General features: G+C 39.5%; 1 protein-coding gene across 1 annotated transcript in view; it reads left to right on the forward strand.

Annotated features, from left to right (window-relative positions):
• The first annotated feature begins 159 nt into the window (after positions 1–159).
• Positions 160–25,496, forward strand: part of LOC117314935 — a 34,508-nt gene continuing 9,171 nt past the window's right edge. The window contains exons 1-3 of the mRNA XM_033869034.1: positions 160–1,111; positions 19,229–19,285; positions 25,293–25,479. Coding sequence (XP_033724925.1) covers positions 908–1,111; positions 19,229–19,285; positions 25,293–25,479 — 448 coding nt within the window. The 5' untranslated portion in view covers positions 160–907. The remainder of the gene's footprint in view (positions 1,112–19,228; positions 19,286–25,292; positions 25,480–25,496) is intronic.

Genomic DNA, 25,496 nt, shown 5'->3' on the forward strand with positions numbered 1-25,496 from the left:
CAAATATGTTATATCAATTCTCTTCAAGTTTTCTCAGCTATTGACAAAGTAGGCCTAATAATTATATAGCACTCCCGTCAATTTATCAAAATCTCGAGATGAAATGACGAGATTTGACACTGTAAACACGAGACAACAAACCGCGCGTAACTCCGCGTGCCGACTGACGCGAGAAATGTGCCGAACTCGTGCTGGTTTAAAGTGAAAGGGGAAAAAAGTTTAGGTTGGGTGACTGGGATAACCCTAAGGTGCAGAGGAATGAACCGCATGACTGAAGCCGATAAAAACCTCGACCCCATTGTCATACCAAGCAGACGACTCGCTGAGTTTTTACCCCTCAGTTTGAGGGATGGCACTCGCTGCAGTCAGTGTTGTGAGAGGGGGACCGCAGCGACACGACTTTCTCTTCGTGTCAGCTGGAACTTTGGACGTCTGAGACGTTTAGGAGTGTGTCCATCTTATAGATTTCTAATTCAGTGAGTTTGTTGACAACTCTTGTTTAAGGATGATCGTTTGCCTTTATTTATCAATGTGGATGAAACTTTTTGACTCTCATTCATTCTAGTCCACTGTGTTGACAGGCACGCTTGGGCTGCTTGAGGGGTCGTCTCGGCACCATTCCATAGTATACACGCGTGGAACTTTAAAAGAGCCGATATGCAACAGTGATATTCAGATGGAGAATTTTTTTTATTGAAAACTGAAAAATGTTTAGAGTAGACTTACAGCTGTTTTCTCTACACTTGAGAGACATTTTTGCCAAGAAAATGACAAATAAGTTTCGATTAAGGGATACATAATTCAGTATATCTAGCATGGTAATTAGAAATTAAGAATCTAAGGAAGGATTAACTGATGATACTGTGTAAAATCTAGTATATCCAAGCACTTTGTTCTGAATGACACCATGTCGCATGACAGACGTGAGCGAAGCCGTAAAAAAATCATGGTGAATGCACCAGTGTTTCGAAGACTTTGGATATTTATGGCACTGGGGATGATAATCGCAGTCCTAGGACTGGTAACCATTGTTGTCCATTTCCTGATCGGGAATATCACGTCGTCTTCGGATTTGACAGAGATCTTACCCAACTATATAACTGGTCTTGTGGTGAGTATATAGGGCCACACTGAGCTTGTGTTATATCAATCTATGTTTCTTCTGACCCCTGCACCAAACATTAGACATTTTGACAAACGGACACTAGACATCTGTGTGCCATGGCTTGAAGACAGGATACATGTGTGTGACTGGTCAGTCAAAATGTCTGATGTGTGGTATCGATCTGTTGTCATATATTGATACCTTGTTCTGCAGTTACAGCAACTAAAAGTTTGGTGTACATCATATAAATATGAGGTCAAGGTCATATGTAGATTACCTGTTATTGTGAAGTAACCTTTGTTGCAGGTCAAATGTGAGTTCAAGGTCATAGAGAAATTTAATGTTTTAAAGTATCAAGGTCATTTTGTAAAATGACATTTAAATCATCATTGACAATGAATTGACTTTTCAAATGTGGTGAAGCTCATGTAAGGAGATGAATTTGTTGTGACCTTTGATCAAGTCATTCAAGGTTATCCAGCAATCTATGTATGACCTTTGATCAAATTTGCGTGAGTATTAATTTTAATTTACTAGCTAAATGTCTTGTTCTTCATTAAAGTAATGTTATGCCATATTTAACTGAAGGAGAACTTCAATTGATTCAGCCACAAAATGCAACATCAAGTTTTAATGTAACCATGTCATTTTAACTCGGCCTCAACATAAAAGAACTAAAAATCCCGACAATATTAACTACTTTTATCAGACGTGCATAATCACTACAAAATTATGCTTCTTAAAATCAACTAAGTTGTTCATGAATCTTTTCCAGTATAGTATTGTAGCAGTACACTTTGATGATCAAATCTTCCTGTTCTTAAGCTGTACATCTCAAAAAAAAAATTCTGATCTCTTGCCATGTCAGCAATAATCATTCACCTGAACACACACTTGAATCTGTGAAGTTACCTGTTAACGAGAGATATCAATCTCGTCTCGCCAGATAGACAGGTAACTGAGACAACTCTGATTTTTATCGTGACAATGACACAGAGATTTCCCCTAGCTCTCTAGCCTTTTACCATCACAATACCTCCAATTGAATATTGAGTTTCTTCAGGTAGAATAAACACATTGTAGAGATGGCTATCGGCCAAATAGAACAGCTGGTCGCTAAGACTGGAATGTCACCCCTTCCTGTAAAGTTCAGAAAACTTTCAGAGACCTCACTTTAAGTATAATTTGTATTTGAGAATTCCTTTGTCCATGATATTACATTTTTTTCTTCTAATAACTTAAATACTTTTGACAGTAAAACATGAATATATAAGAGGACAGTGGATCTATAGAATCTTTTTTGTCTTTCTTTGTTGTGTGTTTTTACGTATACAATACAAAACATCCATGCCTACTTAGTTCTACATATGGCTTATTATTTGCTCTTGAACACTTTCTGTGTGACAGACTAATTTTTCAAATAAATTTTTTGATAATTATATGTATTTCTAAGGTAGAGAGTTAGTCGAAGACTGATAAATGACGTCAACACCAACAGCGAGTTAGAGCAATTTTTATTTGACCCTGATTTTAGACATCAATTATCAATAAACCCTATGAATTAATTAGATAAGCTATTATTCACGATTTAAAAAATTCTTTTAAACTCCCAGGTCGCATATATAACAGCCAGTTTATATATATAATTACTGCAGTGGAACTGGACTATATACAGTACCTGATTGGCTCCCACCAATTTCATGTGCTATAGACTTCAATATTGGTGTGCTATATATATATACCCATAAGGGCTGTGAATTTAAAAAAATATGGGAAACATATACATGTATGTATGACAGCCTATTTAAAGTCTTCCAGCTGTCCCTGAGATACTACAGCTTGAATGACGTTATGTTTGATACCACAGACTACTCTAAGTCTGATTTTATATCATGTCTAACAAATTAAATGTTTTATCCAACTACTGAGTATTGCATCTATCAAGCCGAAGTCTGTCAAGCCCAGATAACATAATGGATTCCAATTATGTAATCGTGCAGCATCCAGTGGTGTTTAGGAGACTGTTAACACCCAAAAAATAATAATTTGAAAATATTTAATGTGTTTGATATTTGTGGGGATAGTGAGTCCATTGTGTTTATAAACTGTCTGTTAACGAGGATTTATTGTTCAGCATCATCAGCTTTACCATGATATTCTGGCATTTTAAATCGTGAATGATGTTTGCGGATTTTTTAGGGACCGAATATGTAAACTTCCCCTATTGAGATTTTGTTGTATTTTCCCAAATTCATTTTCACATTTTCCAAATCAGAAATTATTAAAATGTCTATGTATATCAGTTTGTATGAAGAAATGTTTCATCTGTATGTATTTCAAGCAGATATACTAGTTTCTGTTTACCAAAGCTAAAATTAAACATAAACAAATCAGATCGGTAGATATCAATTCCCAAAAGTAGCAAAAAATATCACTAGTATAGTGTAGTGTAAACATGTGGAACTTCATGATTTCAAGTTGATGTTAAATCGGAATGAACCTTATATTAAGAAACATGTGTTATGTGTACCTTGGCAGTTGTTTTGATAAAACAAAATTTGTAAAATTTATCTAAAATAATTTTGAAACAATCCAATTCCCAATTGAATCTTTTCCTTCTGTGTGATTACCATAAACAGGAGAAAACCTGTCACAACACAGGATTGTTCTGAATAGCTTTAGATAAAACAACAAAGAAACATGATTAAAAGTATCTTTCATAAAAAGTAATTATCAAATTTACTAAGATATCAAATAAAATAATTTTACGACAAAGAACACTAAAACAGTTGTAATTTTTCAGTAATTAAAAAATTTTAGTAATTAAAAATTAATTTAATAAAGAGTTTATGGTTCGTTAAGCTTATAAGGCTTTGAACAAGTCCCTATGTACCCCGTGGAGAGGAACACATGCCCAGGATTCTCCTACTACACACAGCTACAGTGGTTGTTTCTTCTACAAAGTACTCAAATGTACCCAGCATTGTCAGCTTAAGGAAGCGAAACTCAAACTAGAACATTTAGAGTATTGTTGTATATTTTTAAGTTATCTAAATGAATTAATTTTCTGCAATTTGACAGTTCGGTTTTGATTAGATATCGGTAATAGCGGTAATTTTAGGAGGGTTATAGAATAGTATGTTAGTGTTAGTTTGGGCTGACAAAGCTTGTCCAACAGTGAACCCTGATATCTGCATAAAATGGTGTGTTTTGACATTTTCCAAAATATCAGGCAAACTTACTTTGGTGTATAGTAGAAGCGTGGGAAATATGTCAGACTGGATGGAAAAGTGCTGTGAGGGGGACACAAGTGGAAAGTGGAGGGGAGGGGGACACAGCTGGGGGGGGGGGGGGGGGGTAACTGTGGGGGAGGAGGGGACAGCTGTGTAGCAGAGATTGGGACTGTGTTGGGTTGCTATTAGATTGCTTTCCCTTTTAAGTGTTGATCAATTTATCATCACCAAACGTTGATAAATTGTCTTGAAAAAACGTGACATTGATGTTACTGTTAGGTATTTGTTTCATTTTTTTGTTGTTTTTTTTTGTGAGGAAATGCCTCTGTATTGTCACCCATTAAAATTGGCACAGATCCTTGAGGGAAAAAAATGAGAAAAGACAAACCACTACAGCTACTTGGGGCTGTTCACACAGAACTGGGGTCGTGAAGCACAGACAGAGGTGTTGGGTACAGATTACTGGGGTTGATAATTGGCCCCCATTCCTGATGAAAATTATCTAATATTTATGAATAATTCCCTGAATTTTCAGTTTCTTCCTAAGAATTAATTGTTTTCAAATTAAGTAGACATTTTCCTCCCAAAGTAAGACAAAAGATCTGAGGTTGATGAGAAAATCTTTAGCCTTTTATGAAGAATCAAAGATGAAACAAGTAACCATGCAGGAAGTATCTGTCTAAATAAAAGCAAACAGTCTTTTTCGGGTTGGACTACCAATCAAAATTACAGGATTAAGATTGTATATATGTATGATACAGGGTTAATCTGGGGTTTGGGGGATACTTTCAGTGTTCGAAAGTGAAGGTGGTCCGATGGCCAGAGGCTATTGAAAACCTGGTAGGTCTATGTAAAATTTCAAAGTGTTGGCCCCATTGGCTATGAAAAGTTTGAGTCCTGACATACATTACAATTCATGAAAACAGCATTCCATTATTTTCTAACAAATGATCATATGAAATCAGAGCTTACAATAGGGTTTGTTTTACCCATATGATAATTTGCTTGATGATGCAAGTGTTTGCATTACAGTTATGCTACTTTCAACGATATGTTTACAAAATGGGTCTATGGAAAAATGACTTGGGCTATGGGATTTCATTTTTCTGTAGACATATTATTGTCTAAGGAATTTTCATATATACTTTCATACACTGTACTTTCCATTATAATATATATAGGGGATACTAGCTACCAATCATAATATTAAGGGGTTTAAATTTTAACATTTCCCGACTATTCTTTGGTATAATTCTTACATATTTCATCAATATTTGGGGGATTTCCTGGGTTTTGAAAAGTTTTCCCGTTTTATGCGATTTTTTCTTGATTGGGACTTTAATTTGCTTTTATTCAAAGGGGAAAACACCGTCGGTGGGGAATACTACCTAACTTATTTCAGTAGTAAAATCAGCATAGATTAACCTCATACATGTATGTTATAAACCAATCAGTGTTATTTTTAGCCCACCATCATCAGATGGTGGGCTATTCAAATCGCCCTGCGTCCGTGGTCCGTCCGTCCGTCCGTCCGTCCGTAAACAATTCTTGTTATCGCTAATCCTCAGAAAGTACTGAAGGGATCTTTCTCAAATTTCATATGTAGGTTCCCCTTGGTGCCTAGTTATGCATATTGCATTTTGAGACCAATCGGAAAACAACATGGCCGACAGGCAGCCATCTTGGATTTTGACAATTTAAGTTTGTTATCGCTATTTCTGAGAAAGTACTGAAGGGATCTTTCTCAAATTTCATATGTAGGTTCCCCTTGGTGCCTAGTTATGCATATTGCATTTTGAGACCAATCGGAAAACAACATGGCCGACAGGCAGCCATCTTGGATTTTGACAATTGAAGATTGTTATCGCTATTTCTGAGAAAGTACTGAAGGGATCTTTCTCAAATTTCATATGTAGGTTCCTCTTGGTTCCTAGTTATGCATATTGCATTTTGAGACCAATCGGAAAACAACATGGCCGACAGGCAGCCATTTTGGATTTTGACAATTGAAGTTTGTTATCGCTATTTCTCAGAAAGTACTGAAGGGATCTTTCTTAAATTTCATATGTAGGTTCCTCTTGGTGCCTAGTTATGCATATTTCATTTTGAGACCAATCGGAAAACAACATGGCCGACAGGCAGCCATCTTGGATTTTGACAATTAAAGTTTGTTATCGCTATTTCTGAGAAAGTACTGAAGGGATCTTTCTCAAATTTCATATGTAGGTTCCCCTTGGTGCCTAGTTATGCATATTGCATTTTGAGACCAATCGGAAAACAACATGGCCGACAGGCAGCCATCTTGGATTTTGACAATTGAAGTTTGTTATCGCTATTTCTCAGGAAGTACTGAAGGGATCTTTCTTAAATTTCATATGTAGGTTCCTCTTGGTGCCTAGTTATGCATATATATTGCATTTTGAGACCAATCGGAAAACAACATGGCCGACAGGCAGCCATCTTGGATTTTGACAATTAAGTTTGTTATCGCTATTTCTGAGAAAGTACTGAAGGGATCTTTCTCAAATTTCATACACATGTTCCCTTGGTGCTTAGTTATGCATATGCATCTTTCTCAAATTTCATATGTAGGTTCCCCTCAGTGCCTAGTTTTGCATATTGGGACCAATCGGAAAACAGCATATGGCCGACAGACAGCCATTATCGCTAAATCTTAAATTTTATATATAGGTTCCCCTTGTTTGAAAAGTACTAGCTATAGTGGGCTGTTTCTGAAATTACACAGATTAGTAAGACTTAGAGGAAGGGAAAAGTAGAGAAAAGATCAATCTGACATGGAACCTATGAAGATCATTCAATGGTGGGCGCCAAGATCCCTCTGGGATCTCTTGTTTTAGTTTGCCAGTGCCTTTAAATCTTTCAAAAATATTTATATCGGCTTGAAAATACTACCCTATTTATCCTGAAATAAGCCTGCGCTGCTAGATGGCTAGCAGGATTGCCTGAGGTCACAAATAACAAAAAAGTCTGAATTTTAATAAAACATATCTGAATTTTAGCATATACAAGTCGGAATTTGATAATACATATCTGAGTTTAAATAAAGCTGAAATAAAGACATGTTCACAAAGTATATTAAAAAACTTACACTTTTCGCCAAAATTCAGGCTTTTACAGTCACCAGTAGGCCCTGCCCCTCTCCAAAAAACCCCCCAAATCTCGCCCAAGAATAATCTCTAGTCTATTGGCAACAGCATTATAAGGGACAGTATTTTTTAGTCTATCAAAGATCTGTAGTCGTAAATATAAAACATCAGAATTCTTCGTGACTGGAGATGACTTAGGGGAGAATAAATATAAGTACATTGACTCCACTTACGGAATTTAAAACCCGCTATTTTGTCATTTTATCGTATTAAAATTGGCTGGTGCTGATGGTTTTTGCCGGTTCATCAGTTCACCCACGACAGGTGAATTTATCGGTCCATGACTTGCGTGGTTCACAAGTCTTATGGAACGTGCCAGAATGTGGTGATTAAGATTTTGAATACACATTCCTATTATGTTACACGTGTACAGGTATAGATTAATTTTAGTGTTGAGCCAATAAGGGTTTTATTACAGTATTTGGGGCCCTTACAGGGATCAATGTAGGATATAAGGCTAAGGGGAAGGTACTCATTTGTGTGACTTGAAAATAGCCAGGGCCCGAAGAGCCTCCTTTGGCCCCTGACAGGTCCAGGCCAAAGACTTAATGGGGAGTCCCAGGGGTGCGAATTAGCTCCCCAGACTAAAAATGATTTTAGCTTTTGAGCACTCTTTTAACAACATTGGCGTACATAAGTGAATGTTGGGGAACCACTCTTTTGTCTGTGAAATTTCATCCAGGTACGTTTGTCACGGCTTTTTCTCACTTGTTTGGAAAAGGGCCTTTTTGTCTCAATTTGGGAAGAAAATTGGTGAATTGGGAAAGAATTTTTCAGGAGTTAGCTGCAAATTTTTGGAAAAAAGCTTTAATATGAAATGATTTCAATTGAATTTTTGGAAAAAAACTTCAATATGAAATGATTTCAATTGAATTTTTGGAAAAAAAAGCTTTAATATGAAATGATTTCAATTGGGAATAAGGCCAATTAACGACCCCAAAAACCCCCAGAAAAGTCCTGGTTTGTCCAGGTTGACCCAAGGGTATACCCCTCTCAAGGTCCAATATCATGTATACATGCCTCCATGAGAAGCAGCTGGGGCACAGACTCTTTCGTACGATGAATTGGCCACCTCATTGGTTTACGGTTCCATTCCTCATCCAACGTCAACTGAGCGACGTTGATTTGGAAGGTTACGGCCAACGTCTTATCCTTCTGTCAAACTTGTCCCATAAATATTTTATCGGATCCGAGCTTGACGGGTCGGGATCAACCTAAAATTTGACGAGGATACTAAATGTGCACGAAGGAAATTTTCACAGACGACAGGGCATCCAGTAAACCCTTGAGAGTATGTTTTTGACTCCCCAAATTGAGATCTGACTCTTGGGTTTGAAGGGACATGTCTATTTGACATATTTTGACCCTTCAGATTTCTCAGAAATAGTGATTTGACTTATGAAATTGCTCAAAGTCCAGGGTCAACTGGATGCCCTGGACGACAGAGTGGTTCTCTATTCTTTGTATTACACCATTATCACCTTCTTAAACATCATCTTTTTGTTTCCCATAGTAAACCAGGTAATTTCTAATTGTGTTTTTTTTTTTTTAAATATTGCACGTTATGGTATTTTCCATCAGTGGTATTTTCCATCAGTGGTTTCATTTTATGCAAACAAGCTTACTACCCCAGAAACACTGCCATAGGAAGTGTGTTGTCTTCCTTCCTCTGATAAACTTATACGAAAACCAATTGCAACAGATCGGATAACTTTTTAGGTAAAATTTCAGATTGAGATGTAAATTTATTCAAATGATGGCAAATTTTACATTTCAGCCTTTGTATTTTAAGATGAATTCAGAGAAATGTTAATTTTGTGATTATTGGTATCAAGATATATCAGATTTTATCCTACTGTATAGAAACAACTGCACCTGGAAACCTTTCTATTCTGGGATGAATTCAGGGATATGTTAATTCTGTGATTATTGGTATCAAAATCTCTGATTTTATCAGTTTATAGGAACAATTACAAGATAGACAACTCTGATTAATATTCTCTAAACTGTAGAGAAATGTAATAAAATGTAAATATTAAATATATATATATGCTGTACTTAAGACTCTTCCATAGTTCTCAACGTTTAATGACCAATCTTTTACCAATTGAAATATAATTTCTCTTTTTTCCACACGTGTGGGTATCAAAGGGGTTGTTCTGATCACTTTAAGCTTCAGTGACGGTCTCGCTTCTTAGACTGCCTCGCCTCACTTGTTTTGACGCGGATCACTGGTCATGAAAACTTATCTTAGAGGCCAAACAAAACTACATGTGCGTTTCCTGTTTTCCTTCAGATCCTAGCACCAAGCGTATGCAATTTCCAATTTCTTGCATTGTGGTGAATTCTATTGTATTGTTTCACAGCACATTGGTAATTTGAGTCATTCAGGGTCAGTGTTGAATCCTAACTAAGAATTCTAAAAAGAAAATAAGCCTAGTGGAATTTTGTTGAAGTAATATTTAAACCACAGCTAATTGTTAATGTTACCCTTCAAAATTGATGTCATGATTACTTCACTTTCACAGGGTCCCATGAGGAGGGGGGAGGGGCCACTACTAGACTAAAGGAAATTCTGCTAGCCTGAATGACCGTAAAAACTTGTGTAATTTGCGCAGGTACTTTTTTGGGCTGAAAATGCTGGAAAAAAACTTCCTCTATCCGTATATTTTGCGCATGAAAAATTTTGACCAAAAACGATGTCCAGGAGGTCCCGAAAACGATGTATGAAAATGACACTAACACAGATTAGCACAAAACTTTGCTTCAAATCATTCTAATATATACTTGATGATTATAATAATATGATTATTTTGTATTTGTAATGAGGAAATAGCAAAATTGCGTCTTGTTTATTTTCTTTAAATCGACCGTAAGTGGAAAAGGGTAGAAAGGTGACCTACATACTGTCCACTTTTACAATTAAAACTAAATTAAAAGAATTAATTTGAATTTTGCAAATATTGTGCGTTCATATATACACATATATAAACATATTTGTACTTTAACTGTAGATCAAATAAACTTATTTTCAAATACAACAAAGCTTACAGTAATGTGTCATTTTACGACAAATGCATTTCATGCATCTTTTTATGTGTATTTTTAAATTCTGAATGATGAGAACTATCTATAACAAAGAACCTAGATAGTAATGTGATATACTGTGCTAGGATCTTTTAATGTAAATCACATCTTAAAAGTAGTTTATGGTAGTTGTGTACAATGTGTAGTAACTCAAAACTTATACACACAAATAACTATAATGAAGCCTGACTTTACTGACACACCTGTTGAAGCGAGTCAATGTGTTGACACTGGGGGGAGCGAGTCATTGTGTTGACACATCTGTGGAAGCGAGCTAATGTTTTGACACTGGAAGCGAGTCAATATATGTTGACACCTGTGGAAGTGAGTCAATGTGTTGGCACACTGGGAGTGAGCAAGTGTATTGACACTGATGAAGCGAGTCAATATGTTGACACTGGAAGCGAGTCAATGTGTGACAACACCTGATGAAGCGAGTCAATAATTTGACACACTAGAAGCGAGTCAATATGCTGACACACTAGAAGCGAGTCAATAATTTGACACTGGAAGCAAGTCATTGTGTTGACACACTGGGTGAGTGAGTCATTATGTTGACACTGGGGGAGTGAGTCATTGTGTTGACTCTGAGGGAGTGAGTCATTATGTTGACACTGGGGGAGTGAGTCATTATGTTAACACTGGGGGAGTGAGCGAGTCATTATGTTGACACACTGGGGGAGTGAGCGAGTCATTATGTTGACACACTGGGGAAGTGAGCGAGTCATTATGTTGACACACTGGGGGAGTGAGCAAGTCATTATGTTGACACTGGGGGAGCGAGTCATTATGTTGACACACTGGGAAAGCGAGTCATTGTGTTGACACACTTGGGGAGCGAGTCATTGTGTTGACACACTGGGGGAGCGAGTCATTGTGTTGACACTGGGGGAGTGAGTCATTGTATTGACACTGGGGGAGCGAGTCATTGTGTTGACACACTAGGGGAGCGAGTCATTATGTTGACACTGGGGGAGCGAGTCATTATGTTGACACTTGGGGAATGAGTCATTGTGTTGACACTGGGGGAGTGAGTCATTGTATTGACACTAGGGGAGCGAGTCATTATGTTGACACTGGGGGAGCGAGTCATTGTGTTGACACTAGGGGAGCGAGTCATTGTGTTGACACACTTGGGGAGCGAGTCATTGTGTTGACACACTGGGGGAGCGAGTCATTGTGTTGACACTAGGGGAGCGAGTCATTGTGTTGTCACACTGGGGGAGCGAGTCATTGTGTTGACACTGGGACAGCGAGTCATTGTGTTGACACTGGGACAGCGAGTCATTGTGTTGACACGGGGGGAGTGAGTCATTGTGTTGACACTGGGGGAGTGAGTCATTATGTTGACACTGGGGGAGCGAGTCATTGTGTTGACACTGGGGGGAGCAAGTCATTGTGTTGACACACTGGGGGAACGAGTCATTGTGTTGACACTGGGGAAGCGAGTCATTGTGTTGACACACTGGGAAAGCGAGTCATTGTGTTGACACACTGGGGGAGCGAGTCATTGTGTTGACAGTTACAGTGGCGCTTGTCATGGCGCCGTTCAGATATATAAGGTCGGATGTTGCAGGATGTCAGTAAAGTCAAGTTTCAATGTACATAACAATGTGTATATTGGTATACATTATAGGTATTAATCCATTAATTTATTTATTAATTGGTTGCATAACAGTCAGTATAATTCAAAGTCCTAAATTTGGACTGAAAGGAATTGCAAATAAAACTCATTATATAAAATATTTCAAACTCTCCAGTTACATTGTACATTAGGTATTACTTAATGTTAAGTGTTTAACATTTTTCGTGACAATTTGTTGTGTATTTAAATTATACATTAACTTAAGTGGAATATTTATGTTTTTCAGTCATAAAATGCTTTTCAATAGAAATTTTTCCATGAATTTAGGGTAAGTTTTTCTGGTGGCATTTGTAAATACAGCTGGTATTTGTCACTCGCTTTGTAATATCTTCATGTCTATAAAGTACATCGTAGGTGTGAAGTTGATTATATTACTTTTGAGAATTGAGATGAAGAGAACAAACTACATTCATAAATTTTATTTATATTCTATAGCAATGGTACAGTTAGTATAGAGACTATTTGTAACACATAAGGTACATCTAGATATAATTTTCCCTCTATCAGCTCTCACTGTCATTGATGATGTCATTTTTAGCTCACCTGCCCGAAGGGCAAGTGAGCTTATGCCGTGGCGCGGCGTCCGTCGTCCGTCCGTCGTCCGTCCGGCCGTCCGGCCGTCCGTCCGGCGTCAACTTTCCATTCAAGCAACTTCTTCTCAATAACCAAAAGGCCTAGAGACCTAATATTGGGCCTGTAGCATGCTGGGGTGAAGGGCTACCAAGTTTGTTCAAATGAATGACCTTGACCTTCATTCAAGGTCACAGGAGTCAAAAAGGCTAAAATCTTCAAACGACTTCTTCTCAACAACCAACAGTCCCAGGGAGTTGATATTGGGTCTGTAGCATGCTGGGGTAAAGGGCTACCAAGTTTGTTCAAATGAATGACCTTGACTTTCATTCAAGGTCACAGGAGTCAAAAAGGCTAAAAAAAAATTAGACGACTTCTTCTAAATAGCCAAAAGACCCAGGGACTTGATATTGGGTGTGTAGCATGCTGGGGTGAAGGGCTACCAAGTTTGTTCAAATGAATGACCTTGACCTTCATTCAAGGTCACAGGAGTCAAAAAGGCTAAAATCTTTAAACGACTTCTTCTCAATAACCAAGAGTCCCAGGGACTTGATATTGGGTCTGTAGCATGCTGGGGTGAAGGGCTACCAAGTTTGTTCAAATGAATGACCTTGACTTTCATTCAAGGTCACAGGAGTCAAAAAGGCTAAAATCTTTAAACGACTTCTTCTCAATAACCAAGAGTCCCAGGGAGTTGATATTGGGTCTGTAGCATGCTGGGGTGAAGGGCTACCAAGTTTGTTCAAATGAATGACCTTGACCGTCATTCAAGGTCACAGGAGTCAAAAAGGCTAAAATGTTTAAACGACTTCTTCTCAATAACCAAGAGTCCCAGGGAGTTGATATTGGGTCTGTAGCATGCTGGGGTGAAGGGCTACCAAGTTTGTTCAAATGAATGACCTTGACTTTCATTCAAGGTCACAGGAGTCAAAAAGGCTAAAATGTTTAAACGACTTCTTCTCAATAACCAAGAGTCCCAGAGATCTAATATTTGGCCTGTAGCATGCTGGGGTGAAGGGCTACCAAGTTTGTTCAAATGAATGACCTTGACCTTCATTCAAGGTCACAGGAGTCAAAAAGGCTAAAAAAAAATTAGACGACTTCTTCTAAATAGCCAAAAGACCCAGGGACTTGATATTGGGTGTGTAGCATGCTGGGGTGAAGGGCTACCAAGTTTGTTCAAATGAATGACCTTGACCTTCATTCAAGGTCACAGGAGTCAAAAAGGCTAAAATCTTTAAACGACTTCTTCTCAATAACCAAGAGTCCCAGGGACTTGATATTGGGTCTGTAGCATGCTGGGGTGAAGGGCTACCAAGTTTGTTCAAATGAATGACCTTGACTTTCATTCAAGGTCACAGGAGTCAAAAAGGCTAAAATCTTTAAACGACTTCTTCTCAATAACCAAGAGTCCCAGAGACCTAATATTTGGCCTGTAGCATGCTGGGGTGAAGGGCTACCAAGTTTGTTCAAATGAATGACCTTGACCTTCATTCAAGGTCACAGGAGTCAAAAAGGCTAAAAAAAAATTAGACGACTTCTTCTAAATAGCCAAAAGACCCAGGGACTTGATATTGGGTGTGTAGCATGCTGGGGTGAAGGGCTACCAAGTTTGTTCAAATGAATGACCTTGACCTTCATTCAAGGTCACAGGAGTCAAAAAGGCTAAAATCTTTAAACGACTTCTTCTCAATAACCAAGAGTCCCAGGGACTTGATATTGGGTCTGTAGCATGCTGGGGTGAAGGGCTACCAAGTTTGTTCAAATGAATGACCTTGACTTTCATTCAAGGTCACAGGAGTCAAAAAGGCTAAAATCTTTAAACGACTTCTTCTCAATAACCAAGAGTCCCAGAGACCTAATATTTGGCCTGTAGCATGCTGGGGTGAAGGGCTACCAAGTTTGTTCAAATGAATGACCTTGACTTTCATTCAAGGTCACAGGAGTCAAAAAGGCTAAAATCTTTAAACGACTTCTTCTCAATAACCAAGAGTCCCAGAGAGTTGATATTGGGTCTGTAGCATGCTGGGGTGAAGGGCTACCAAGTTTGTTCAAATGAATGACCTTGACCTTCATTCAAGGTCACGTCGATCAAGTATGCTTAAATCTTTAAATGACTTTTAGTGAAAAGCCAAAGTGCAGAGAGACATTATATTGGTCCTGTAGCATGCTTTCAAATAACTGCAGGATCCATATATGAAAAGATCACTGCATTGCAGGTGAGCGATTTGGGCCCATTGGGCCCTTGTATTGTGTACTATGCATTACATCTTGTTGTTATTGTCACTAGGCTATAGCTAGGCACCACATTTTGTATGTTATACCTGAATGACAACAAGCCCAAGTGTCGAAACTAGTCAACTATTTCATGGAAGCCGATCAACCCAGCACGATGTTGTTTAGAACGAATATTCATTTCCTGCATACACTGCTCTCCGCCAGGACAACGACCATCTGTCGGAAATTGTCCGTCCGTCATCCAGAGCAACCTTATTGTAGCTAGACTTTGTTACGGTCATATTTACGCTTTATGTTCATAATTGTTTATCGATGACCAGAAGTCAAGTCTCTGTGTCAAAGGAGCAGTTCATAACTAACATTCGTACATGGTAGACATTAATAAAACGAAAAATATCCTCTTGTTTGTGAAAACGATCCCCTCATACACAAATTTAGTAGGTAAACAACGAAAAATATCCTCTTGTTCGTGAAAACGATCCCCTCATACATACATATATAGTGACCATGAGACATCAATAGTATTAGGTGTTTAATGATCCTTTAACAACTCTTACAGGGGGTGTATTGGTAGGGTCAAGGGTCACACAGATAATTGATACATGTGGTAAATATTGTCAATCTGACCAACCGGTCACCACAATGACAGAGGGAACTGACCAATCAGAGGTCACGATATGGACATCTGGCCCAAGTGAAGTAATGGGCTGAATATTTCGACAATGTAAAATTTTTGTAGGTGTTAGTCGATTGTGAACAATTTGTAAATGGAAAGAGGTTTAAACCCATTCACCGCAAGACACATTTGGTCTGCTTCAAATGATAACAATGGTTCAAGCACCTGTTGTGTACATAACTTGGTCATTATATTTTCAGAAACGTGCGTTTCTGTAAAGACAGTTTAGAAACTCGTTAATTTGCAGCAGCCCCTTACATTTCTGTACAGGTGTTTGGAGACCCGGATTATCCTGATTTAGATTCAGAACTCCAGGAAGTAAAGTACTAAGGACCTTGGAGAGTTAAGCTATTTAAATCTCAAAGTACAAGGTGAATGGACTTTTGTCTATTCCATCAATTTGCACCTGAAAGGTCCGCGGTGGCTGATTGGTTAAGATGTCCAGACACTTTATCACTAGCCCTCCACCTCTGGGTCGTGAGTTCGAATCCCACGTGGGGCAGTTGCCTGGTACTGACTTAGGCTGGTGGTTTTTCTCCGGGTACTCCGGCTTTCCTCCACTTTCAAAACGGGCACGTCCTTAAATGACCCTGGCTGCTAATAGGACATCAAACAAAATAAACCAAACCAATTGCACCTGAAATAAATGTGTTTAATGGTATAGAAATATTACTCTGAAGTTCAGAATCTACAAAAATCACTACTCTAATGGAAGAAATGTAACTTGATCAATCCTGTTGGTATATACCATGGTTAACCATGGGTCTTACTGTTGATATTTAATCTGTTTCTTCAGCAAAAGATACGTAAAATACAAGTTTCAGAAGAACACAGTAAGCTTATTGCAGCGGTACGTTGTACTCACAAGTGTCTAGGAGGTTGTACGAACATTTGTTTGTCTGATATAAAAATTATACATTGTAAATGAAATAAAAAATGAAACTGAGCTTAATATTGTAAGATTCAAATGAAGGAGAGATCATTTTAGATTTATGTAATTATAAGATTGTGTATGAATTTCACTGCACATTTCATTTCAAAAACCTTGAGGCTGGTAGCCAGTCAACCTGACAGTAACTAAATACATTCATTATAAAAGTTGTTTCCATCATTGTCACTGTGATAAATATACCCTGATCATTGAAGTCTACACCTGATCCAGCAGTCTATTTGATACGTTGTGTATATAGTATATACACTCTTATGTTGAGAGATCAAATGTCTATCGGCGTGCCACAATACACACATAGTTACCATTTCGTCTGTCCTATCGGCGTGCGACAATACACACATAGTTACCATTTCGTCACATAGATGTACAGGCAAACATAATTTTCGCTCACACAGTCAGTCAAAAATTGTAAAAGAGACAAGTCGGTCTTTAAAAGTTGCAAAGGCACTCATATGCATTGTTACGTATATTGTGTGTGTAAAGATAAACCTTGTATATTTATATATATATATCCACACTGATGACTCTTATTACAGAGATTAGAGGATAAGGCTATCTTATTGATATAGCTGAAGGGCTAATGTCTATTCCATCAATTTGTAACTTAGCCTTAAGTCGATCACGATAGGTCAGTGTTTTCATTTAGAATCGGTCGCCGGCCAAATTAACTGGTTAGAATTGTGTTTTGGCCGGTTCAAATGACTTAACTCACTTTAAAAAAAAAAAAATGTCTAAAAACATATTATCGTAATCCTCAGATACATGTATACCTGTTACTATTCATTTGTAGCCTTTTACAAATATTTTTATTGAAAACCCTGTAGGTAGGATGTTGTAGAGCAAGAGGTTGCTAGTTCGAGCCTCTGCACAGGTAGGATGTTGTAGAGCAAGAGGTTGCTAGTTCGAGCCTCGGCACAGACAGGACATTTTCATTATTGTAACACATTAAATACTGTACCCGCTAAGCTCTTTGTGCAGCATGAATTCGGTTTTGCATAGCTATTTTTTGTAAGGGATTTTAATTCCTGTTTTCAATGGTGAACACACAATTATCACGACAGTGTAGTGACACATGGCAGTTTCTCCTATTTTTATCGCCAGGTAAAGGAATTTATCAATTATTCCTAACAGTCCATTCAGTTCTTTACTGACTTCAGCAGAGTAGGTGGGAAAGGGAGAGGGGAGGGGGGGCATCTCAAAAGGTATTTTGTTATGTTCACATGGTCAACAATAAAAATAAGTGGTGTTTCTGATAAAAATGTGTTCTGTTCACTTGATATAAAATTGACGTCATCAATGGACCTGTCTGGCTTGTCTCGGGAAATCTCATTCAAACCGGTAAAAAGATTGAGCAATTTTGACAAAGAGCAGAAAAAAATCACAAAGAAAGTTTTCCGGGCCAGTTTGTATTCCAAGTAGGCTGAAATTTCATGAAAAAGAAAGGTTTAAAAATCGTTTATTTATTCAAGAAGTGGAAACCTTATGCAAATATTTTTACGAGAAACCAAAATATTGACACCCGAGTTATTTTACAGGTATGTAATAACAAGTCTGACCTAATACCCAGGTATAATTACAGTATCATTGTATAACATTACAACATCCCATCAGAGCCTGGGTAGAGGAAATTACAGAGAGTAGGTCAACCCTTTTGTGGCAAAGCTTAATTTGATAGGGCACTCGGAAATATATTATCTTTAACTGACAAGATTTTTACTAAGAAAAAAAAACTCTCAGTACAGACATTATGACATTACTAGAACATAACAATAGCCTCACTGAGGATGTGATTTCAGCAGTAAGTGTTGATAGATTCAGAGATATTACTGGGACATAGCAGGGTTCACCCTGGATCCAAAAATCATGGGCCATTTTGACAAGATTTCAGAAATAGTATGGGCCAAAACATAGAAAATTGAAGAAATTTTTGAGTTTTGATAGATTCAGAGATATTGCTGGTACATAGCCACCCTGGGGATGTGATTTCAGCAGTAAGTGTTGATAGATTCAGAGATATTACCGGTACATAGTTTCCATGAGGATGTGATTTCAGCAGTAAGTGTTGATAGATTCAGAGATATTACCGGTACATAGTTTCCATGAGGATGTGATTTCAGCAGTAATTGTTGATAGATTCAGAGATAAACTACTGTACATTATTTCCTGAATTTTTTCTGAAGCATTATTGATCACGGCCACCGAGACACCCATATATATGATGTCATCATTGAAGCAGGTGCTCACTCTCCTGAAACACCTGGTCTTATCATCCTTGTACTTTTTGAAGTCAAATATTCTCCATAAAAACCTATAGTTTGTATTTTGTCCTCTTTTTGTTAATTTTGAGTTTGAATTACAGCGTCGTTAGACATGTCTGTGGCCTGGAAGCACAGTAGCTCAGATTATGAACGTCCAGTTTGAGTAGCTCAGATTATGAACGTCCAGTTTGAGTTTGGAGGTCCCAGTACCAGTTTGATTGTTGCAGGTTGTTGAAGAAAATTTGTATTCGAAGACAATGATCTGTAACCCTAATGTAAATCCTTCTCTGTTCACAGATATGTGCTGATGGCATGCTGATTTCCATTTTGTTTTGGAGGCGACATATAGTTTTGGTGAGTATAATCTGAGGAAACTCTGTCATTGTTAACTTATTTAAATTTTACATAAGCTCCAAATATGTAATTGGCAGGGGAAAAAATCTACCCATGCTGTGCCTTAGAACTAGTGATGTCTAACCCTCTCTGACATTGAGAACTTCCTACTAGTAACCTATACTCTCTATTTCACATTTGATGGTATGAAAATAAAATTCTTAACATTAGATTTAAAACTTTTTAAGTCTCTACAAATTCTAGGCCCGGGGAATTCTGACCTTAGTCTCTGCTCTAGTATATATTGAATTACCTGACTGTATATATAATATATAACGTGCTATAACCTCTCTACAGGTGGGTTAGATGTCAAGGTAAGCTGTACTGGTTTGACTAGCACCTTTCCCATGGGAAACTGTTCGGAACCTAATCTGATGACCTGTGTACATTTAGTACTGCAGATCGGGGCTAATTTCCGAGATGGAATCAGGACCAAAGTTCTGATTCACACTAATGGAATGAAGGACTTCGAGATCAAACATTTTAGTTCAACAAATCAACTTGAGTAGAGGTGAAAATTTTCAAAAAAAATATAAAAATTGAAAAAATTGAAGAAGAAAAAACAGTTTCCATAGCAAGGACTCTAAAATTTAAGCTAGCAGTCATTTCTCTAAGGTAATATGTATTTTTGCTAAAAGTATAGGGGACTCTCTCTGCTAAAAGTATAGGGGACTCTCTCTGCTAAAAGTATAGGGGACCCTCTCTGCTAAAAGTATAGGGGAACCTCTCTGCTAAAAGTATAGGGGAACCTCTCTGCTAAAAGTATAGGGGAACCTCTCTGCTAAAAGTATAGGGGAACCTCTCTGCTAAAAGTATAGGGGAACCTCTCTGCTAAAAGTATAGGGGAACCTCTCTGCTAAAAGTATAGGGGACTCTCTCTGCTAAAAGTATAGGGGAACCTCTCTGCTAAAAGTATAGGGGAACCTCTCTGCTAAAAGTATAGGGGACCCTCTCTGCTAAAAGTATAGGGGACCCTCTCTGCTGAAAGTATAGGGGACCCTCTCTGCTAAAAGTATAGGGGACCCTCTCTGCTAAAAGTATAGGGGACTCTCTCTGCTGAAAGTATAGGGGACTCTCTCTGCTGAAAGTATAGGGGACCCTCTCTGCTAAAAGTATAGGGGACCCTCTCTGCTAAAAGTATAGGGGACTCTCTCTGCTGAAAGTATAGGGGACCCTCTCTGCTAAAAGTATAGGGGACTCTCTCTGCTGAAAGTATAGGGGAGTGTCAAATTAAAAACTAAGAAAGGATTCAGTAGGGTCGATGGGAAGTTATGGTTGGAAGATTGTTGGGATCTGTATTGGCCGGCAGTATAACATGGTGTTAGGTGATTTGTTGTCTAATGTGTAATTTATTTATAAGTATAGAGACCATGGACATGACGGATGACATTCCTTAACATAATGAATATGTCGGGTGATTGTACAGGTTAATTGGCTGTGAACAGGTAAACTGGACAGGTATGTAGACAGGTGTATCACCGACAGTAGTGCAGGTTAACGAGATTGTCTTGACAAATGATGACTGCAGTGTTCGAGGCCAAGTGTTGCTCTACGTTAGAAGTAGTTCTCTAAAAACTGGGGTCCCAACATGGAACAAATGATATTTCATTTGGTAATACTCCACTAAAACGGCAAAAAAATTAACCATCTTTTTATCCAACCATCATGTCTCAGGTGGTCTCTTCAAATAGGCCTAAAGTCGGTGTAGATTTATTGGTGGCCAATCATTAATGTTACAAGTATTGGTATTAAATTCTATTGAACAGTTAGAACGCTGGCCACGTAACCTCAGGTGAAGAGGTGTGTAGTTCGACACTCCGTACCCCTGTTGGTTTGTGTTTCTCAGGAAGCTGAGAAACGGGCCCATTTGTGCTGTCGTGACTGTATTCTTTGGCAAGACACTTTGCCCTAATTGCTCTGGATGGCATTGCTTGGGCCTCCCGTATGTTGTTTATGTAGTCACCATCTACTACATGGAGACCCTGCCTCAAAATGACCCTGGCTGTTCACAGGGCGATAAACAGAGCAAACAAACATAAATCTATTGAAGACCAGTACAATATAGATATGGTTTATAACATAGCATGGGCATATTTGCTGGATAAATATATATCTTGTTCCCGAAGTCCTCCTCAGGTTGTGTGTAGATTTTAGTAAAACGTTTTTGTTACCCTGGCAACTATTCTCGCTGGAATATACCACTCGGCTATAGAGGTCTGTTTATCTCGATCGTCTGAGCATAAGACTAGTAAACTAGAGGTCTGTTTAGCTCGATCGTCTGAGCATAAGACTAGTAAACTAGAGGTCTGTTTAGCTCGATCGTCTGAGCATAAGACTAGTAAACTAGAGGTCTGTTTAGCTCGATCGTCTGAGCATAAGACTAGTAAACTAGAGGTCTGTTTAGCTCGATCGTTGGAACATAAGAATAGTAATCTAGAGATCTGTTCAGCTCGATCGTCTGAGCATTATAAGACTATTAATCCAGAGGTCTTGGGTTTGATCCCTGGCAGAGGAATTGAAATGATTTAGTGACCATAGGAGGCGACCAAAACGTCGAAATAGATTAATAGTGACCTGATCAAATGAAAAAGGAACCAAAACATAATATCCGGAAAATAACATAAGGGAAGTAACTCTTATAATCATAATACTTCATGTAAAATTAATAGTAAATTAGCCCTCTCATTAGTTATACACAACATCCCACCCCCCTGAAAAGACGGACAACGAAGTTGACTGGATGGAAAATTTAAATAATTGGTGAATTACCTAAAATAGTTGGCATAGTACATGATGTAGTATAGCATAAAAAGTAAATAATTAAGTAGGTGTCCGTTTGTATTATTGCACTTTGCTTGCGAAAACCTCTCGTAACCCCTGGAAACGTGGAGATGAGTAGGAGTATGTGACCCTGGTAAGAGTTCTTCCTTGGAGTGAGAGTATGTGACCCTGGTAAGACTTGGAGTGGGAGTATGTGACCCTGGTAAGACTTGGAGTGGGAGTATGTGACCCTGGTAAGACTTGGAGTGGGAGTATGTGACCCTGGTAAGACTTGGAGTGGGAGTATGTGACCCTGGTAAGACTTGGAGTGGGAGTATGTGACCCTGGTAAGACTTGGAGTGGGAGTATGTGACCCTGGTAAGACTTGGAGTGGGAGTATGTGACCCTGGTAAGACTTGGAGTGGGAGTATGTGACCCTGGTAAGACTTGGAGTGGGAGTATGTGATCCTGGTAAGACTTGGATAGGGAGTATGTGACCCTGGTAAGACTTGGAGTGGGAGTATGTGACCCTGGTAAGTCTTGGAGTGGGAGTATGTGACCCTGGTAAGACTTGGAGTGGGAGTATGTGACCCTGGTAAGTCTTGGAGTGGGAGTATGTGACCCTGGTAAGACTTGGAGTGGGAGTATGTGACCCTGGTAAGAGTTCTTCCTTGGAGTGGGAGTATGTGACCCTGGTAAGAGTTCTTCCTTGGAGTGGGAGTATGTGACCCTGGTAAGAGTTCTTCCTTGGAGTGGGAGTATGTGACCCTGGTAAGACTTGGAGTGGGAGTATGTGACCCTGGTAAGAGTTCTTCCTTGGAGTGGGAGTATGTGACCCTGGTAAGACTTGGAGTGGGAGTATGTGACCCTGGTAAGACTTGGAGTTGGAGTATGTGACCCTGGTAAGACTTGGAGTGGGAGTATGTGACCCTGGTAAGACTTGGAGTGGGAGTATGTGACCCTGGTAAGAGTACTTCCTTGGAGTGAGAGTATGTGACCCTGGTAAGACTTGGAGTGGGAGTATGTGACCCTGGTAAGAGTTCTTCCTTGGAGTGGGAGTATGTGACCCTGGTAAGACTTGGAGTGGGAGTATGTGACCCTGGTAAGAGTTTATCCTTGGAGTGAGAGTATGTGACCCTGGTAAGAGTTCTTCCTTGGAGTGAGAGTATGTGACCCTGGTAAGACTTGGAGTGGGAGTATGTGACCCTGGTAAGACTTGGAGTGGGAGTATGTGACCCTGGTAAGACTTGGAGTGGGAGTATGTGACCCTGGTAAGACTTGGAGTGGGAGTATGTGACCCTGGTAAGAGTTCTTCCTTGGAGTGGGAGTATGTGACCCTGGTAAGAGTTCTTCCTTGGAGTGGGAGTATGTGACCCTGGTAAGACTTGGAGTGGGAGTATGTGACCCTGGTAAGAGTTCTTCCTTGGAGTGGGAGTATGTGACCCTGGTAAGACTTGGAGTGGGAGTATGTGACCCTGGTAAGAGTTCTTCCTTGGAGTGGGAGTATGTGACCCTGGTAAGACTTGGAGTGGGAGTATGTGACCCTGGTAAGACTTGGAGTGGGAGTATGTGACCCTGGTAAGACTTGGAGTTGGAGTATGTGACCCTGGTAAGACTTGGAGTGGGAGTATGTGACCCTGGTAAGAGTTCTTCCTTGGAGTGGGAGTATGTGACCCTGGTAAGACTTGGAGTGGGAGTATGTGACCCTGGTAAGACTTGGAGTGGGAGTATGTGACCCTGGTAAGACTTGGAGTTGGAGTATGTGACCCTGGTAAGACTTGGAGTGGGAGTATGTGACCCTGGTAAGACTTGGAGTGGGAGTATGTGACCCTGGTAAGAGTACTTCCTTGGAGTGAGAGTATGTGACCCTGGTAAGACTTGGAGTGGGAGTATGTGACCCTGGTAAGAGTTCTTCCTTGGAGTGGGAGTATGTGACCCTGGTAAGACTTGGAGTGGGAGTATGTGACCCTGGTAAGAGTTTATCCTTGGAGTGAGAGTATGTGACCCTGGTAAGAGTTCTTCCTTGGAGTGAGAGTATGTGACCCTGGTAAGACTTGGAGTGGGAGTATGTGACCCTGGTAAGTCAGAGTACTTCCTTGGAGTGGGAGTATGTGACCCTGGTAAGAGTTCTTCCTTGGAGTGGGAGTATGTGACCCTGATAAGAGTACTTCCTTGGAGTGGGAGTATGTGACCCTGGTAAGTCAGAGTACTTCCTTGGAGTGGGAGTATGTGACCCTGGTAAGAGTTCTTCCTTGGAGTGGGAGTATGTGACCCTGATAAGAGTACTTCCTTGGAGTGGGAGTATGTGACCCTGGTAAGTCAGAGTACTTCCTTGGAGTGAGAGTATGTGACCCTGGTAAGTCAGAGTACTTCCTTGGAGTGAGAGTATGTGACCCTGGTAAGAGTTCTTCCTTGGAGTGGGAGTATGTGACCCTGGTAAGAGTACTTCCTTGGAGTGGGAGTATGTGACCCTGGTAAGTCAGAGTACTTCCTTGGAGTGGGAGTATGTGACCCTGGTAGGAGTTCTTCCTTGGAGTGGGAGTATGTGACCCTGATAAGAGTACTTCCTTGGAGTGGGAGTATGTGACCCTGGTAAGTCAGAGTACTTCCTTGGAGTGGGAGTATGTGACCCTGGTAAGAGTTCTTCCTTGGAGTGGGAGTATGTGACCCTGATAAGAGTACTTCCTTGGAGTGGGAGTATGTGACCCTGGTAAGTCAGAGTACTTCCTTGGAGTGAGAGTATGTGACCCTGGTAAGAGTTCTTCCTTGGAGTGGGAGTATGTGACCCTGGTAAGTCAGAGTACTTCCTTGGAGTGAGAGTATGTGACCCTGGTAAGTCAGAGTACTTCCTTGGAGTGGGAGTATGTGACCCTGGTAAGACTTGGAGTGGGAGTATGTGACCCTGGTAAGAGTACTTCCTTGGAGTGGGAGTATGTGACCCTGGTAAGAGTACTTCCTTGGAGTGGGAATATGTGACCCTGGTAAGATACTAGCCACAATTTACTGCTTAGCTAATTTGTACTCTACTTTAGCTGGATAGGTTGTACATAAGACTAGAAATCCAGAGGTTCGATCCCTAACAGAGGCATACATTTGACTTATGTTGTTACGTTTTAATTATGTTGTAGGTGTTTGTGGAAGTGGTGTTAAGTTTTAATCATGTTGTAGGTGTTTGTGGAAGTGGTGTTACGTTTTAATCATGTTGTAGGTGTTTGTGGAAGTGGTGCTGTGTTTCGGAGTCGGTGCGTTTTGTGCTGCCCTAGCTGTGCTGACGGGGACCCACATTCTCCAACCAATCAGAAGTCTCCAGGACTGTATCCATGACGATAACCGTAGAGTGTGTGCCTGTACCAGTAGTTACCGACGAAATGCTCTCCTTTTGGAGTCAAGTACCGGTAAGTTTGTAATCTTA

The sequence above is a fragment of the Pecten maximus genome, chromosome 17 (genome assembly GCF_902652985.1).
Source record: "Pecten maximus chromosome 17, xPecMax1.1, whole genome shotgun sequence".
In the NCBI taxonomy this organism is placed as follows: Eukaryota; Metazoa; Mollusca; class Bivalvia; order Pectinida; family Pectinidae; genus Pecten; species Pecten maximus.